The sequence below is a fragment of the Pelodiscus sinensis genome, chromosome 10, assembly GCF_049634645.1.
Source record: "Pelodiscus sinensis isolate JC-2024 chromosome 10, ASM4963464v1, whole genome shotgun sequence".
Classification (NCBI taxonomy): Eukaryota; Metazoa; Chordata; order Testudines; family Trionychidae; genus Pelodiscus; species Pelodiscus sinensis.
Genome location: NC_134720.1, coordinates 9,540,102 through 9,557,007, shown reverse-complemented (window position 1 = coordinate 9,557,007; position 16,906 = coordinate 9,540,102). Strand labels below are relative to the sequence as shown.

At 45.0% G+C, this 16,906-nt stretch overlaps 1 protein-coding gene and 1 long non-coding RNA gene across 2 annotated transcripts; one reads left to right on the top strand and one right to left on the bottom strand.

Annotated features, from left to right (window-relative positions):
* Nucleotides 1-5,017: 5,017 nt before the first annotated feature.
* Nucleotides 5,018-12,990, bottom strand: COPS9 (COP9 signalosome subunit 9). Its single transcript, XM_075937490.1, has 3 exons — nucleotides 12,858-12,990; nucleotides 11,415-11,487; nucleotides 5,018-5,345 (listed from the first exon to the last, which is right to left on the bottom strand). The coding sequence occupies exons 1-3, from the start codon at nucleotides 12,918-12,920 to the stop codon at nucleotides 5,308-5,310; spliced, it is 174 nt and encodes a 57-aa protein (XP_075793605.1). The 5' UTR covers nucleotides 12,921-12,990; the 3' UTR covers nucleotides 5,018-5,307.
* On the top strand, nucleotides 12,945-16,285 carry LOC142830744 (uncharacterized). Its single transcript, XR_012906196.1, has 2 exons — nucleotides 12,945-13,081; nucleotides 15,836-16,285. It is a non-coding gene; the product is annotated as an uncharacterized LOC142830744 (long non-coding RNA).
* Nucleotides 16,286-16,906: the final 621 nt, after the last annotated feature.

The window sequence follows — 16,906 nt, the reverse complement described above, 5'->3', positions numbered from 1 at the left end:
GAATGAAGGAGCGATTTGTGGTATTTTCTTTCCTTTTCATGCTCTTGTGTGGCCTTGCTACTGTTTAATGGTTGCTATTGCAGTAGCTTTAATCTTGCCCTGGCAGGTGTTGTCGCTAGCCTCAGTGAGATTGTGTGCTTCTGTACAGGATACAAGTGTGCTGTCTCCCTGCCCCCCGCAGCTTTCTCCATCTTCCAGACAGTGCATTTTCCATTGTCATGTTACTGTGGTTTCTCCATCTTGAGTGGGACCTAGGATTCCCTGCACCCAACAATTCCTGTGAGGATCCCAAGGACGAAGGCACAACTGGCCAAAGCGAAGATGGTTTAAAGGAGAGCTGGACGGAAGTTTTCTAAATTGGAAATTCAGTGCTCTAAAAATGAATATATTTTTTCACAAGGGAGACTTGCAAACCTGCTGGCCTAAAACCTGCTCTTAAAAACACTGCTCCATTGCTCCTAAGTCAGGCTCTACCCACCTTGTCAGGAGCTGTGGTCAAGGGCTACAGTGGTGTTTTGGGAATTTTCACAATGCTGCCTAGCAAAGGTGAGCTAAATTATACAAACTACATACCTGGAAGATGAAAAATAGAAACTATCACATATTTTGTACAAATTCTCCCCCGCTTAAAGAACTTTAGTCTGAACTGTTCCCATTTTTTTCGGAGACAGCCCTGACTTTGCATGAACATTTCATCTGACATCACTGGTAGCTAGGATTTTCAAAGAAGAATAGTGTCACTTTGTGTGTTGCTCAGAATGTGTGAGAAAGAAATTACCCGCTTCCTCACAGACTGAGAAAGCTGGATTATTTCAGCTAAGACATCTAGGCTTGAGAGGGTTAGATTTTCATTTGTAAATGTCAGTAAATGTTGACTTCACCATACTCACACTAACTGATGAAAAAATATTGCAATCAAAAATAATCAAAATAAACAGAAAGAAAAATGCTGCTTGAGAACTTAAGAGTCAAAAGCTGGTGACTTTTGAATAAGGTTTGTTACAAAAGGATTGGAAAACAAATATTTAAAACAGCTATAATTTGTTGACTTAAGGATAGTGACATGTGATGTTTATAATTTGTGTTAAGTTTATGAAGCTTTAACTTTTAGAAAAACAAGTGTTTACTGCCATTCAGTAATTGGCTGGACAGTCACCCCAACCACATAATTTCACACATCTATGAAAATCTAATTTAATAAAAACCTAAAAAATATCACAACACTGAATTTATCCATCAAAACTATAAAAAAAATCAAATTCTGTCTAGCTGAATACTGATTCAAATCAATTCTTTGATCATTGAAAAAATACCATGAATTTCCTTTATTCGTATACAATATTTCTGGCACAGACATTTCTTTTCAGCTCCAGAAATATTAATTTTAACACAAAAGAACCAAACAAAACTAAAAGCCATGCAAGGACAGAAATAGATCTTGTTTATTAATCTTATGAGAGCTTGTCTACAGCTGTGGAACTTTAGGTTCCCCTGCTAAACTGGTAGTTCAGAAGAGGTGCTGCAGAAATGCTGTACACAGAGTAGAGCATTTCTTGTAGCCTTTTTTGTATCTGCTACTTTTAAATCATAGAATCATAGGACTGGAAGGGACCTCAAGAGGTCATCGAGTCCAGCCCCCCGCCCTCAAGGCAGGACCAAGCTCTGTCTACACCATCCCTGACAGATGTCTATCTAACCTGTTCTTAAATATCTCCAGAGAGGGAGATTCCACCACCTCCCTTGGCAATTTATTCCAATATTTGACCACCCTGACAGTTAGGAATTTTTTCCTAATGTCCAATCTAAACCTCCCTTGCTGCACTTTAAGCCCATTACTCCTTGTCCTGTCCTCAGAAACCAAGAGGAACAAATTTTCTCCTTCCTCCATGTGACACCCTTTTAGATATTTGAAAACTGCTATCATGTCCCCCCTTAATCTTCTTTTTTCCAAACTAAACAAGCCCAGTTCATGAAGCCTGGCTTCATAGGTCATGTTCTCTAGACTTTTAATCATTCTTGTCGCTCTTCTCTGTACCCTTTCCAATTTCTCTACATCTTTCTTGAAATGTGGCACCCAGAACTGGACACAGTACTCCAGCTGAGGCCAAACTAGTGCAGAGTAGAGCGGCAGAATGACTTCACGAGTTTTGCTTACAACACACCTGTTGATACAACCTAGAATCATATTTGCTTTTTTTGCAACAGCATCACACTGTTGACTCATATTCAACTTGTGGTCCACTATGACCCCTAGATCCCTTTCCGCCATGCTCCTTCCTAGACAGTCGCTTCCCATCTTGTATGTATGAAACTGATTGTTCCTTCCTAAGTAGAGCACTTTGCATTTCTCTTTATTAAACTTCATCCTGTTTACCTCTGACCATTTCTCTAACTTGCTAAGGTCATTTTGAATTATGTCCCTATCCTCCAAAGAAGTTGCAACCCTACCCAGTTTGGTATCATCTGCAAACTTAAGAGTACTCTCTATCCCAGTATCTACACCATTGATGAAGATATTGAACAGTATGGGTACCAAAACAGACCCTTGCGGAACTCCACTTGTTATCCCTTTCCAGCAGGATTTAGCACCGTTAACAACAACTCTCTGACTATGGTTATCCAGCCAATTATGCACCCACCTTATCGTGGCCCTATCTAAGTTATATTTGCCTAGTTTATCAATAAGAATATCATGCGAGACCGTATCAAATGCCTTACTAAAGTCTAGGTATATGACATCCACCGCTTCTCCCTTATCCACAGGCTCGTTATCCTATCAAAGAAAGCTATCAGATTAGTTTGGCATGACTTGTTCTTCACAAACCCATGCTGGCTATTCCCTATCACTTTATTACCTTCCAAGTGTTTGCATATGATTTCCTTAATTACCTGCTCCATTATCTTCCCTGGGACAGACGTTAAACTGACCCGTCTGATGGGCACAATATTTGCCTTTTTCCAGTCTTCTGGAATCTCCTGTCTTCCATGATTTTTCAAAGATCATAGCTAAAGGCTCAGATACCTCCTCTATCAGCTCCTTGAGTATCCTGGGATGCATTACATCAGGACCTGGTGACTTGCTGACATCTAACTTTCCTAAGTGATTTTTAACTTGTTCTTTGTGTATCCTATCTTCTAAACTTACCCTCTCTCTGCTTGTATTCACTACGTTAGGCCTCACAATTATTTGACAAGGTTATCTGCCTTTTGTCTCTCCAATAGAAATTGAACTGTAAAATGTGAATATGAATTATATAAATATTTATAAATATGCTCAGTTTTCTCCACCCCAGCCACGGAGCTTGGTGGTTGCTGAGCTCTGACGCACCACCAGGGAAATTCGTATGCCCCTCCCTCCCGGCCCCGGAGCCCTTAAAGGGGCACGGGCTGGCTACAGTGCCCGTGCCAGGTGCAAGCCTGCCAGCACCCAGCCAGCAGACCCTGCACCTGGCACGGCATGAGCCAGCCACCCGCTGCCCCCCAGCCCTCCCCCTCTTCCCGGGACCAGGCTGGCGGCTCTCGGGAGCCTTGCCAGGACCGTAAGAGGCGGGCACCCGCCTGGTCTAGTGCAGACATCGTGGACCTCGTCCACGAACTCCGCACTAGGCACAGGAAAGTGGCCGTCTAGGCCAAGAGAGCTGCCAGCCTGACCACCCAGGAGCAGGTTTGCATGAAAATCAAGGTGGTCCACTGAGACCCCCGACCCTGAGCCCTGAGCTTAGAATGGCTGTACTGGGTCAGACCAAAGGTCCATCTAGTCCAGTAGCCTGTCTGCCGACAGCAGCCAACCCTAGGTACCCTGAAGGGGATGGACCAAAGACAGTGACCAAGCCATTTGTCTCGTGCCATCCATCTCCAGCCTTCCACAAAATTTGGGAAGGGACACCATTTCTACCCCCTGGCTAATACCACTCCATGGACCCAACCTCCATGACTTGATCTAACTTCTCTTTGAACTCTGTTCTAGTTCTAGCCTTCACAGCCTCCTGCAGCAAGGAGTTCCACAGGTTGACTCTTTGCTTTGTGAAGAACAACTTTCTTTTACTAGTTTGAAGCCTGCTACCCATTCCTTTCCTTTGGTGTCCTCTAGTCCTTCTATTATGGGAACTAATGGAGAACTTTTCTTTATGCACCCTCTCCACACCACTCTTGCTTTTATAGACCTCTATCATATCCCCCCTCCGTCTCCTCTTCTCTAAGCTGAAAAGTCCCAGTCTCTTTAGCCTCTCTTCATATGGGACCTGTTCCAAACCCCTGATCATTTTAGTTGCCCTTCCCTCTCCCACCCTCTCTCTTCCCCTCTCCCACCTCTTTTTCCCAGTCTCCCCCAGTTTTGTTCAATAAAGAGAGATTCTATTTTTGAACACATGTTTTCTTTATTTTGTACATCAGGAAGGGGGGCTAGGGAAGGGTAAGTGGAAGGAGGTGAGGGAGGAATGGGGTACGCGCCCCCGATGGGGAGGACTGGGCTGGCTCTGCGGGCTTCTCGGGGTGGAAGTTCTCCAGCAGCCCCCCGATTGCCTCCTCCCCCCAGATGGCAGCCTGTGGCAAGTGCAACCGGGGTGATGGCCGAGTGCTGTGATGTTCCGCGTGTGGGCACTCAGGGCACTCCAAGCCAGGACTACTTTGCAAGCGGGGAACCCTGAGTACTGACTGTCCGGGGTGGGGGTCGGGTCCCTTTAAGCACAGCCCTCGGCTAGCCTGAGACAGCAGCTCCACGCTCCAAGTCCTCATCTGATGCCCTGCCGGCACTGCTTCCGGCCATCCTTAACCTCTGTTCAGGGTCCACTCAATGTGGACATGCTAGTTTGAATTAGCAAAACGCTAATTCGAACTGGTTTTTAAGTCTAGCTGCGCTAATTCGAATTAGCGCTGTAGTGTAGACATACCCTAACAGATGGTAAAGACTGTAATTTGTCTTTGCCTAATAATAAAAATTACGATGAATGATTTTACAAAATTACAGCTCATCAGGGAATTTCTCTGCATGACAACATTATTAAATTGAAAGTACATCTTGGGGAGAGAATTTGTTCATACTTTATTCAACAAGCACATCAGCAAGTAAAACTGAAGAAAATCTACATGTAACCTTCTAACGATAACAGTTGTAGTCAATAATTGTGTAGAGCCCAAGGGATGACAGAGTGATGATTCCTTTCTTCTGACATCTTTACCAATCTTCTAGTTTCCAATAACTCTTCAGAGATAAAATATAGATTCTCCTTTTTTTTTTTAAAAGAAACAAAAGAGACAATGCCACAGGAGGATTCCGCAACTTAGCATTGCATAGCTGGAAGACTAATTTCACTGGATGTCATCATCATCAAAAAGATCTTCAAAATCTATTCAGAAAACAACAAAGAAATTAATATAATGCTTATGCACATTGACCTGAAGTATAAAAATTACTGTAGCAAGTAATGTAGGAAAGAAGGAAGAGAAAAAAACAGATTCAAGATGTGGGATGAGGCCCTTATCCTGCATCAGAGAATTCTGAGAGTTTCGCCACTAACTTCAATGAGAACAAAAACAAACCTTGAAGTTATTTAGAGGGCAACAGTTCAAGCGGGACAGAGCACTCAGCATAACAATGAAGTAGTTAATGTTAAACATGTAACCTGTCTCATTTATATGCATTTTTGCAGGACTGGGGATTTAACTGATAATGTACCACTATTCAAGATGAATTTGACACTCATGATTAACAGCTTTGCAGATTCAGGATTCTGGGTTTCAGATCATAACCATGTCTGCTATACTCATATTTCTTTGTCTAAGAACACACTATACTCTCACCACGATATGCTTCTGATGAACTCCAAAACAACCTTTGTTTTATTAAATAATTTTGGGACTGGTTTTTTTATTATACGTACTGAACTATGGGGTTTGCCAAGGTTTCATGTGCAAATGAGCCTTGTTATTGAAAACTTATTAGACACTTGCTTATGTAAGAACACGGTCACACAATTTGCTAGTACTCACAATTCCTGTTTAGAAACTTGGACAATTAGATCCCCTTGCTACTCCGATGTCTTGACTTAAATGTATTGGTGGAACTTTATGGAGATGGTTGCATGACAATTGTGCCTGTCTCCATTGTACAGAGTGACACAGCTGTAAGACACATGCACTAAACACTGGGTCATTCTAAGTAAAACCACTTTAATCTATGGGTATGTCTACGCTGTAGAGTTTTTCCGAAACTGGTAAACCTCTTTCTATATGAGGAAGAAGCCTTTTCCAAAAGAGCTCTTTCAGAAAAAGTTGTGTGTGGACGGGGAAGAGGAAGTTCTTTCAAAAGAAGAGGAAAAAGCACAGGTGCCCTGGTGGCAACTCCATCCATAGTAATCACCAGGGCTCGACAAATAATGCAATTTACTCACCCATGGCGAGTAGATTGCAACCCAGAAGAGCCGGATTTGGGCGATATGTGCATGCGCAGATTGCCAGACAGCGTGGCTGGTGAGCGGGGCTCGCTGCGGTTCGGCAAGCCCTGGTAATCACAGCTTACATGCAAGATAGCATCCATTCAGTGTGGACACTATCTTTTGAAAAAGCAAAATCGCTTTTTTGATGCACTTTTGCAGTGTGGATGCTCTCTTTTGGAAGAAGGTTTTTCAGAAGATCTCTTCTGGAAAAGCTTCTTCCGAAAGAAGCCTGCAGTCTAGACATAGTCTATGGGTTGATTAACCAGATGTAAAAACTTAAGCAAAACAAAACTAAACCTACAGTACTTTGAACACAGGCAGAAATGCAGAATAGTCTCAAGACATTTCTGAGATTAAACATCCTCCATAGTTTGTGACAATTATGCTTCAACTGTAGTAAGGTTTAATAATACTCTGGATTTGTAAGGACTTTTCTGGATTAATTACCAAGCATAAAAAATGTGTATTGCCGAAGCGTATATTGTATTTCCTGTCCAAACAGGCTAAAGAAGATTGTTCTTAAATTGTCCATTTAATTGGTCAACTGGTTAAACATATTAGATGGGGGCTGAAGCGTCCCCCCCTCCCTTTCCCTCTGCTACAAGCAGGGGCTGTTCCATCATCCTGGCCAGAGCAGCCCCTGCCTGCTTGGGCTCGCTGCAGGAAGGGGCTGCTCCAGCTTGGCCAGAGAAGCTCCTATCTGTAGCAGGCCCCCTATGGGGCTGGAGCAGCCTTTTGTTCTTGGCAGGCTGGGAGTTGCTTTAGCCCCTACCAGTTAACCTTAACCAATAAGCCTCGCCCATTAAGGATTTAACTGGTTAAACATTCACATCCCTATTATTCAACTGGCTATTCTTGAAACTATTGTACCATGTAAAGAATTGTGGTACTGATAAATGACACATCTCTTGTAAACAATAACTTGGTTCACAATTTCAATATACAGTAAAAGTTGTATTATTCAGCACTTTAGCAACCAGAAAGCTCTAATAACTGGCATTTCTGATATCTCCCAATTAGCAGGGCTCGACAATTAGGGCAATCTACTCGCCCGTGGTGAGTAGATTTTAGCTGGCACGGCGCCACAGCACGATCAGCGCATGTGCAGCGCAGTCTATGTATGCTCAGCGTGCCAAACCATGCAGCTGGAGAGTGGGGCTCACCGCCACTTGTCAAGCCCTGCCAAATGGGGATGTTAAATTTCAATTAATCAGCTAATCAAGTAGTCGATGGAAATTCCATCCACCACTCAATTAGCCGATAAGGAGGAGGTGGGACGCTCACAATCCCAGCCGCGCCTCTGCCTTTTATATATAGTAAGAACCACAGGCAACTCTTACTACGTTTAAAAGGCAGAAGAGCAGCAAGGAACCTGGGACGAGCGGGGACCCCAAGCAATCCCCCCTTGTCACAGTTCCAACTGCTGCACTTCTGCGTTCTGCACTTCTGCAGGTTGGGACCCAGCTCGAGCAAGGACTGCTTCAGTCCCCACTTGCGCCATTTCCCCGCTGTGCCTCTGCCTCCCTTGCCCTCCCTGCGGAGACGGTGCTCGGGGAACCGGCTTTTAAGCCAGCTCCCCCAAGCACCAGCTCCCCTTGCTTGCTGCCTCTCTCTGATGGAGGCAGCAAGGAAAGTGGGGGGGGGGGCAAGCGACTAGCTGAGTCACTACTTGACTAGTTGCTTACATCCCTACTCCCAGTACAAAACTTCAATCTAGTAACAGGGACTAGTATACTTCGCAGGAGGTTATGCAATTCCACATTCTGCACTCTACTTTTATGCAAAAGAGGTAAAAGACAAGTAAGCAATCTGATATCAGAGATATATTCAAAAAAGCAATTTCCAAGATGTGTCAAAGGTTCATTACCAGGGCTCGCTGAGTCACGGCGAGCCCTGCTCGCCAGCCGCGCTGTCCGGCGATCTGCGCATGTGCAGATCGTTCTGCACATGCATAGATTGCCCAAATCTGGCTCTTTCGGGTTGTAATCTACTGAGTAGATTACATAGCTTGTCGAGCCCTGGTCATTACAGATTTAACCAAATCACTTACACTTTATACTGCATGGCTGTGTCTAGACTGCCCAGTTTTTCCAGAAAATCAGCTGCTTTTCCGGAAAAACTTGCCAGCTGTCTATACTGGCCGCTTGAATTTCTGCAAAAGCACTGACTTCCTACTGTAAGAAATCAGTGCTTTTTGTGGAAATACCAAAAGGGCCAGTGTAGACAGCTGAGATTTGTTTTCCACAAAAAAGCCCCGATCACGAAAAAGGCGATAGGGGCTTTTTTGCGCAATAGCGCGTCTAGATTGGCCACGGACGCTTTTCCGCAAAAGGTGCTTTTGCGGAAAAGCGTCCGTGCCAATCTAGACGTGCTTTTCCAAAAATGCTTTTAGACTTATAGACTTTAAGGTCAGAACGGACCATTATGATCATCTAGTCTGACCCCCTGCACAGTGTAGGCCACAGAATCTCACCCACCCCTCCCAGAATAATCCTCTCGCCTATATCTCAGATATTGAAGCCTTCCATTATGATCATCTAGTCTGACCCCCTGCAGACTCCTCCTCCGTTACTTCCAACTGATGTGTCCCCAGCTTATAACTAAAATTCTTGTTATGAATCCCTAAATGCATAACCTTACACTTCTCACTATTAAATTTCATCCTATTGCTATCACTCCAATTTACAAGATCATCCAGATCTTCCTGTATGATATCCCGATCCTTTTCTGAATTGGCAATAGCTCCCAACTTTGTGTCATCCGCAAATTTTATCAGGACACTTCCACTTTTGGTGCCAAGGTCAGCAATAAAAAGATTAAATAAAATTGGCCCCAAAACTGATCCCTGAGGAACTCCGCTAGTAACCTTCCTCCAACCTGACAGTTCACCTTTCAATATGACCCGCTGTAGTCTCCCCTTTAACCAGTTGCTTATCCACCTCTCAACTTTCATATAAATCCCTATCATTTCCAATTTAACCAATAATTCCCCATGTGGTACTGTATCAAATGCCTTACTAAAGTCGAGGTAGATTAGATCCACTGCATTTCCTTTATCTAAAAAATCTGTTACTTTCTCAAAAAAGGAGATCAGGTTGGTTTGGCACGATCTACCTTTTGTAAAACCATGTTGTAATTTGTCCCAATTGCCATTAGCCTCAATGTCTCTAACTACTTTCTCCTTCAAAATTTTTTCCAGGATCTTACATACTACAGATGTCAAACTAACAGGCCTATATTTACCCGGGTCGCTTTTTTTCCCCTTTTGTAAAAATCGGAACTATATTAGCAATTCTCCAGTCAAATGGTAGAACCCTGAGTTTACAGATTTATTAAAAATTTTTGCTAATGGACTTGCAAGTTCATGTGCCAGTTCCTTTAATAGTCTTGGATGAAGATTATCTGGGCCCCCCGATTTACTCCCATTAAGCTGTTCAAGTTTGGCTTTTACCTCAGATATGGTAATATCTACCTCCTTATCTTTAGTCCCATTTGTTAAGTTACCATTATCCCTAAGCTCTTCATTAAAGACTGAAGCAAAGTATTTGTTCAAATATTGGGCCATTCCTAGATTATCCTTAACCTCCACTCCATCCTTAGTAATTAGCAGTCCTACTTCTTCTTTTTTCGTTTTTTTTAACTGAAAACTTTTCTGTTAAAGCATTTCTGGAAAATCATGCCAATCTAGACGTAGCCCATATGACAGATTTTGATAACAATGACCTGAGACACTGCAAGATCCCAAAGTTCTTTCTGAATCAAAGAAAGATTAAATTATGTTGTATATAGTAGTTTTAATGTCAAATGTGTTTTTAGTGATCTGGATGTATGCCATGCTTCGAGATACATAGTGTCGTAAGACAACGTACCGTATAGAAAACTTCACAGCTATGTCTAGACTGGCAAGTTTTTCTGCAAAATCATCTGCTTTTGCGGAAAAACTTGCCAGCTGTCTACACTGGCCGCTGGAATTTCCGGAAAAGCACTGACGATCTCATGTAAGATCGTCAGTGCTTTTCCGGAAATACTATTCTGCTCCCGTTCGAGCAAAAGTCTTTTTCCGAAAGACTTTTGTGCAAAAGGGCCAGTGTAGACAGCACAGTACTGTTTTCTGCAAAAAAGCCCCGATTGCGAAAATGGCAATCGGGGCTTTTTTGCGGAAAACCGCGTCTAGATTGGCCACGGACGCTCTTCCGCAAAAAGTGCTTTTGCAGAAAAGCATCCTGCCAATCTAGACGTGCTTTTCCGAAAATGCTTTTAACGGAAAACTTTTCCGTTAAAAACATTTTCGGAAAATCATGCCAGTGTAGATGTAGCCCACCTGTATACACCTAAGTACTTCAAGTCATCAACTTCTCTGCAGTGAAGTACTACTACTAGACTGGTGATTTACACTATTTTATGCTTTATTCATTTTATTGCATTCTAATTCTTTGAAAATTGGTATTCCATTGGTAAGTGCAACGCTTTGTTAACCAGAATTTTTAATGAATCGGCACCCTCTATTTCCTCATCATGTTAGATAACACAGCTTAGCTTTTACTGTACTTTTAAAGGTTACTAGCACAGAGTCAGTTATGAAGTATGACTGGGCAATTTCTTTTAGAATGACCAAATCTGAGCAATAACTCAACCAACCTATTTGAGATGCTGGAGGCAGGCAAGTAGTGTTTATACATTCTGCAGTTTTATATTTAATGTCATTTAATTATTACAAATGTGACAAAATACAAACTGGAATATCACAAAATATTTTTCCCATTAAAAAACTGAAATTCAAGATATATAAAGATCATAATAACCCAAAAGCAGGTTTATCTCAAAAACAACAAAACCTGTCATGCTATTAACAATAATTAACGTAGCTGTTAATTTCTAGCACTAAATACTGCAAACTTAGAAAACTATCAATAACGAAGTATAAAACTAACATATAAAAATAAAGTAGCACTGGGACCAGAGTGTGTTGAATTGCCTTACCATTAAAGAAATCTGCATGAACTGCCTTTTCATTAGCTGCTAAGTCCATCAATAAACCTGTACTTCCTCCTGCCTAAGAAAGAAGTGTTTTTATCATCTGATGTGCATAGTTTAGTGGCAACTTATAACAACATTCACTATGTAAAGCTTTATTTATCTTTACATATTGTTATGGTTCATAAAAACATTTATATACCTAGCAAATAACACTTGAGGTACAATACATTGTCCCATCTTTTTCCCACTTCTGCTACCATCTGTACAACTCATTTGAGTAGTGTAATTGTTTGCCTCTTTCTGGAGAGCTTATACTTGGCGGCTGTGTCTAGACTGGCCAGTTTTTCCAGAAAATCAGCCGCTTTTCCAGAAAAACTTGCCAGCTGTCTACACTGGCCGCTTGAATTTCCACAAAAGCACTGACTTCCTACTGTAAGAAACCAGTGCTTCTTGCGGAAATACTATTCTGCTCCCATTCGGGCAAAAGTCCCTTTTGCTCAAAGCTTTTGCACAAAAGGGCCAGTGTAGACAGCTCAGATTTGTTTTCCGCAAAAAAGCCCCGATCGCGAAAATAGCAATCGGGGCTTTTTTGCTCAAAAGCGCGTCTAGATTGGCATGGACACTTTTCCGCAAAAAGTGCTTTTGTGGAAAAGCGTCCGTGCCAATCTACACGCTCTGTTCCGAAAATGCTTTTAACGGAAAACTTTTCCATTAAAAGCATTTCCGGAAAATCATGCCAATCTAGACACAGCCGGCTGGTATTATCAGCAATAACCTTCATTTTCTCCCAGTCTGTCATATGCTACATTTCCTAGTGTAACTGTGAGAAATAACCACGATCCCAATCCTGCAGTAAATGCTATGCAGACAGAGCCACCTAGAACATTACAATAATGGACTATTGTTTGTAAGTCAGTCAGTCCACACCCTTAGCTTGGAATAAGATGCACAACTTACACGTATCTTATTTTGATCCAATTTTGAAATAAAATGCTGTTCCGAAACGTCCCTTAACCCTTGTGGAGGGATGTCGGAAGAGCGAGCCCGTTATTTCGAATTACATTTCAAAATAAGAGCCTGCACGATGGCAGCGGAGGACTCGGGCCAAGGCCGGGGATTGGTAGGTGCTGAGTCTCACACACAGGGGCTGCCGCTGGGCGCCGCGCTACAGGACAGCCAGGCCAGGCCCGACCAGCGGCCCAGGAACCCGCCCGGTCGCACTGAGCTCCGCAGCAGCACGGCCCGGGCGCCCCGCCCTGTGGGAGGAGTTAGGGACCAGCCAATGGGCGTGCGACCACTGCCCCGCTCCGACCCTCACTCAACACGTGACGGGCTCCGCCCGCCTCTCCCAGCGCGAGCCGGTAACCGCCAGCTCAGCCCGCGCCGCCATCCCTAGCGGAGGGAGAACGGGGCTGCGCGCGCCACCTTGCCCGCTAGCGTCATTACCTCGTCCAGGTCCACGTAGGGCCCCGCGCCCTCAGGGAACATCTCGTCCACTGCTGGCTTCATCGCTCCGTCACGGGTCGGCTCGCGAACGGGCCCGGCGCGCGGCTTCCGCTGCGGGAACCACTTGCGCTCTGAGCTCACGTCGCCAGCTTCCGGCGTCAGGAGCGTCTGCCCAGCGCCGCTGTCGTGGCGTTCTGGAAGCGTGGAGGACTGGTCGCTCTATGGTGCGCAGTCCGGCCTGGTGGCGGGCTCCCTTGCTGCCTGGTGGCGGCGCCCAGCTGGGGCGGGAGCCGCCTGCTTCCTGCGGGGCACCAGAGCCTCTTGCAAAGCCTAAATCATGATCCCTGCTGCTTCCCCCGGCCCTTTGCAAGGGGCAGGGAATCCCCTGGCAGTGGCGGCCTTGCCAGATCCACACTCTGGGGCAGGCGCCGGAGCCTAATTCCCACCACTTCTAAGTCACCCGTGAAGGGCTAGACCCCTTGGGGCTGCTCCTGAGCGTGGTGATAAAGCCACGGACACTTGCCACATTGTTCTCTGGGGCTTCTCACCGCCCAGTTCCTGAGTCAAGGCACAGAGCTGAGATCACTCCCTCCCACCCCCCACCAGCGCAGTATAGATGCAGCCAGGGCCGGCCTTAGGCCCATGTTCCGATTCCCCCAAATCATATTCATATTCAGCTTGTGATCCACTATGACCCCTAGATCCCTTTCTGCCATACTCCTTCCCAGACAGTTGTTTCCCATTCTGTATGTATGAAACTGATTGTTCCTTCCTAAGTGGAGCACTTTGCATTTCTCTTTATTAAACCTCATCCTGTTTACCTCTGACCATTTCTCCAATTTGTCCAGATCATTTTGAATGATGACCCTATCCTCCAGACCCTCTCCTCCAGACCCTATCCTCCCAGCTTGGTATCATCTGCAAACTTAATAAGCGTACTTTCTATGCCAATATCTAAATTGTTGATAAAGATATTCCACAGAGCCGGTCCCAAAACAGACCCCTGCGGAACTCCACTTGTTATACCTTTCCAGCAGGATTGTGAACCATTAATAACTACTCTCTGAGTACTATTATCCAGCCAGTTATACACCCACCTTATAGTAGCCCCATCTAAGTTGTGTTTGCCTAGTTTATTGATAAGACTATAATGCGAGACCGAATCAAATGCCTTACTAAAGTCTAAGTACAGGCAGTCCCCGACTTATGCGGATCGACCTCCGGGGCGAGAAAAGCTGCTCCCGGTGACCCTGGTCTGCTGGGGACCGTCTCCAGCAGACCAGGGGCACTGGGAGCAAAGCCGCAGCAGCTTTGCTCCCGTGTCCCTGGTCTGCTGGGGGGGGGGGCGCAGCTAGTGTGCCCCCCCCCCAGCAGACCAGGCTTTTGTTGTGGACCCTGGGGCAGAGCAGCTGGGGCGCTGCCGGTTGGTCCCACAGCGCCGCTCTGGGCGCTACTGGACCAACCCGGCAGCACCCCAGCTGCTCTGCCCCAGGCGTCCTGATTCAGCCGCTGCTGGTCAGTTTCAGCAGCGGCTGAATCAGGACGCCTGGGGCAGAGCAGCTGGGGTGCTGCTGGGTTGGTCCAGTAGCGCCGAGGAGCGGTGCTACTGGAGCAACCCAGCAGCAACCCAGCTGCTCTGCCCCAGGCATCCCCAAGTCAGCCGCTGCTGAAACTGACCAGCGCTGACTACAGGAAGCCCGAGGCAGAGTTGCTCTGCCCCGGGCTTCCTGGAATCAGCTGCTGATCAGTTTCAGCAGCAGCTGACTTGGGGACGCTTGGGGTTCTTAAGTTGAATCTGTATGTAAGTCAGAACTGGCGGTCAGTTTCAGCAGCGGCTGAATCTGACCGCCAGTTCTGACTTACATACAGATTCAACTTAAGAACAAACCTACAGTCCCTATCTTGTACGTAACCCGGGGACTGCCTGTATACCACGTCCACCACTTCTTCCTTGTCCACAAGACTCATTATCCTATTAAAGAAAGCTATCAGATTGGTTTGACATGATTTGTTCTGTACAAATCCATGCTGGCTGTTCCCTATCACCTTGCCACTTTCCAAGTGTTTACAGATGATTTCCTTAATTACTTGCTCTATTATCTTCTCTGGCACAGAAGTTAAACTAACTGGTCTGTAGTTTCCTGGGTTGTTCTTATTTCCCTTTTTATAAATGGGCATTATATTTGCCCTTTTCCAGTCCTCTGGAATCTCTCCTGTCTCCCATGATTTTCCAAAGATGATAGCTACAGGCTCAGATACCTCCTCTATCAGCTCCTTGCATATTCTAGGATGCATTTCATCAGGCCTTGGTGACTTGCAGGCATCTAACTTTTCTAGGTGATTTTAAAATTGTTCTTTTTTTATTTTACCTTCTAAAACTAACCCCTTCCCACTAGCATTCACTATGTTAGGCATTCCTACAGACTTCTCGGTGAAGATTGAAACAAAGAAGTTATTGAGCATCTCTGCCATTTCCAAGTTTCCTGTTACTATTTCTCCCTCCTCACTGACTAGTGGGCCTACCCTGTCCTTGGTCTTCCTCTTGCTTCTAATGTATTTATAAAAAGTCTTCTTGTTTCCCTTTATTCCCGTAGCCAGTTTGAGCTCATTTTGTGCCTTTGCCTTTCTAATCTTGCCCCTGCATTCCTGTGCTGTTTGCATATATTCATCCTTTGTAATTTGTCCTACTTTCCATTTTTTATAGGACTCCATTTTTATTTTTAGATCATGCAAGATCTCGCAGTTAAGCCAAGGCAGTCTTTTGCCATATTTTCTATCTTTCCGATGCATCGGAATAGCTTGCTCTTGGGCCCTTAACAATGTCCCTTTGGAAAACTGCCAACTCTCCTCAGTTGTTTTTCCCCTTCAGTCTCGATTCCCATGGGACAGTACCTATATTTTCAACGCTGTGCTTGGTGTGAGTAGCAGGGATATCATTGGTATGGCTGATACCTGCATTGTTTTTTTCTTTGGCATAGGTGTTTGTATGCCCAAGGATCTCAGGGTTGCTCGAGAGTCCTTCATGGAGTAGAAGACTTCACCGGTGCTGGCAGCAAAGAGCTTTTGGCAGTCATATGGAAGCTCCTCTATTACAGTGTGGATTTCCCTTGGGAAGGAGGAAGATGAGAGCTATGATGCACAACAACTGCTGTGGCTATGGACCTGGTGGCTGTGTCCACAACTAGTGCAGATTGGAGTGCTGTGTGGGATATTAATTGGCCTTCAGAGACCAGTGCCTGCAATTGTTTCCTGTCTTGAGGCATGTCATCAATAAAAGTTAGTATTTTGGAGTAGTTTCTGTGGTCGTATTTCACCAATAGCACCATGTAATTAGCCACCCTGAATTTGCGAGGTGGAGGAGTATACTTTCCACCCAAATGCCCCCATCCTTCTATTATCTTTGATGAATAAAGTGATCTTGAACTTTTGGTGTTATTTGTTCTTCTGGTTAGCTGCTTCCACTACTAGCAAGTTGGGAGCAGGGTGTATGTAGAGGAATTTTGTGTCCTTAGAGGGAACAAAATACTTCCAGTCCATGCACTTGCTTGTGGGTGCGATGGAGGCAGGGATCTGACATATCGTTTGTGCAGGCTGCAGGATAGCTGCATTAATGGAGAGTGCTCTTTTGGAGGTAGCAGTGACTTGCAATATGTCTGTGAGCTCATGTTGGTTATCTGAGACCTCCTCCAAAGCAATATTGAGGTTGTCCACCACCCTCTTAAAGAGGTGCTGAAAGTGGGAGAGTTCATCCGTTGATGTGGATATGGTGGGCAGTTTGGCTTGTTGGGGTGGAGGGGGTGCCCTAGTAGCCATAGGTGAATCTTCCCCTGTGATTTCCGTGTGTATGTCTAGTAGAGATTCAGCATTAGAGTCCACCTCCACTTGAAGGGTTGGCGGGGGGAGGGTTGTGGACTTGCTTCCATGTATGCCATGCTCTGTAGTGTTCCCAGTTACCCCAGTATGGCAGGTAGCCAGGGAATGGTATAGGTGGTGCCACCCATGGGTGGGCATAACACAGGTATCGTGTGGCAGGTGTATTTTGCCTGCGT

Excerpts from the sequence above, each read along its gene's own strand:
- COPS9 (XM_075937490.1), bottom strand. The coding sequence starts at position 12,920 with ATGAAGCCAGCAGTGGACGAGATGTTCCCTGAGGGCGCGGGGCCCTAC. Across the intron at positions 11,488-12,857 it reads CCTACGTGGACCTGGACGAG|GCAGGAGGAAGTACAGGTTT; the intron begins GTAATGACGCTA and ends CTTCTTTCTTAG. Across the intron at positions 5,346-11,414 it reads TCATGCAGATTTCTTTAATG|ATTTTGAAGATCTTTTTGAT; the intron begins GTAAGGCAATTC and ends TTTTCTGAATAG.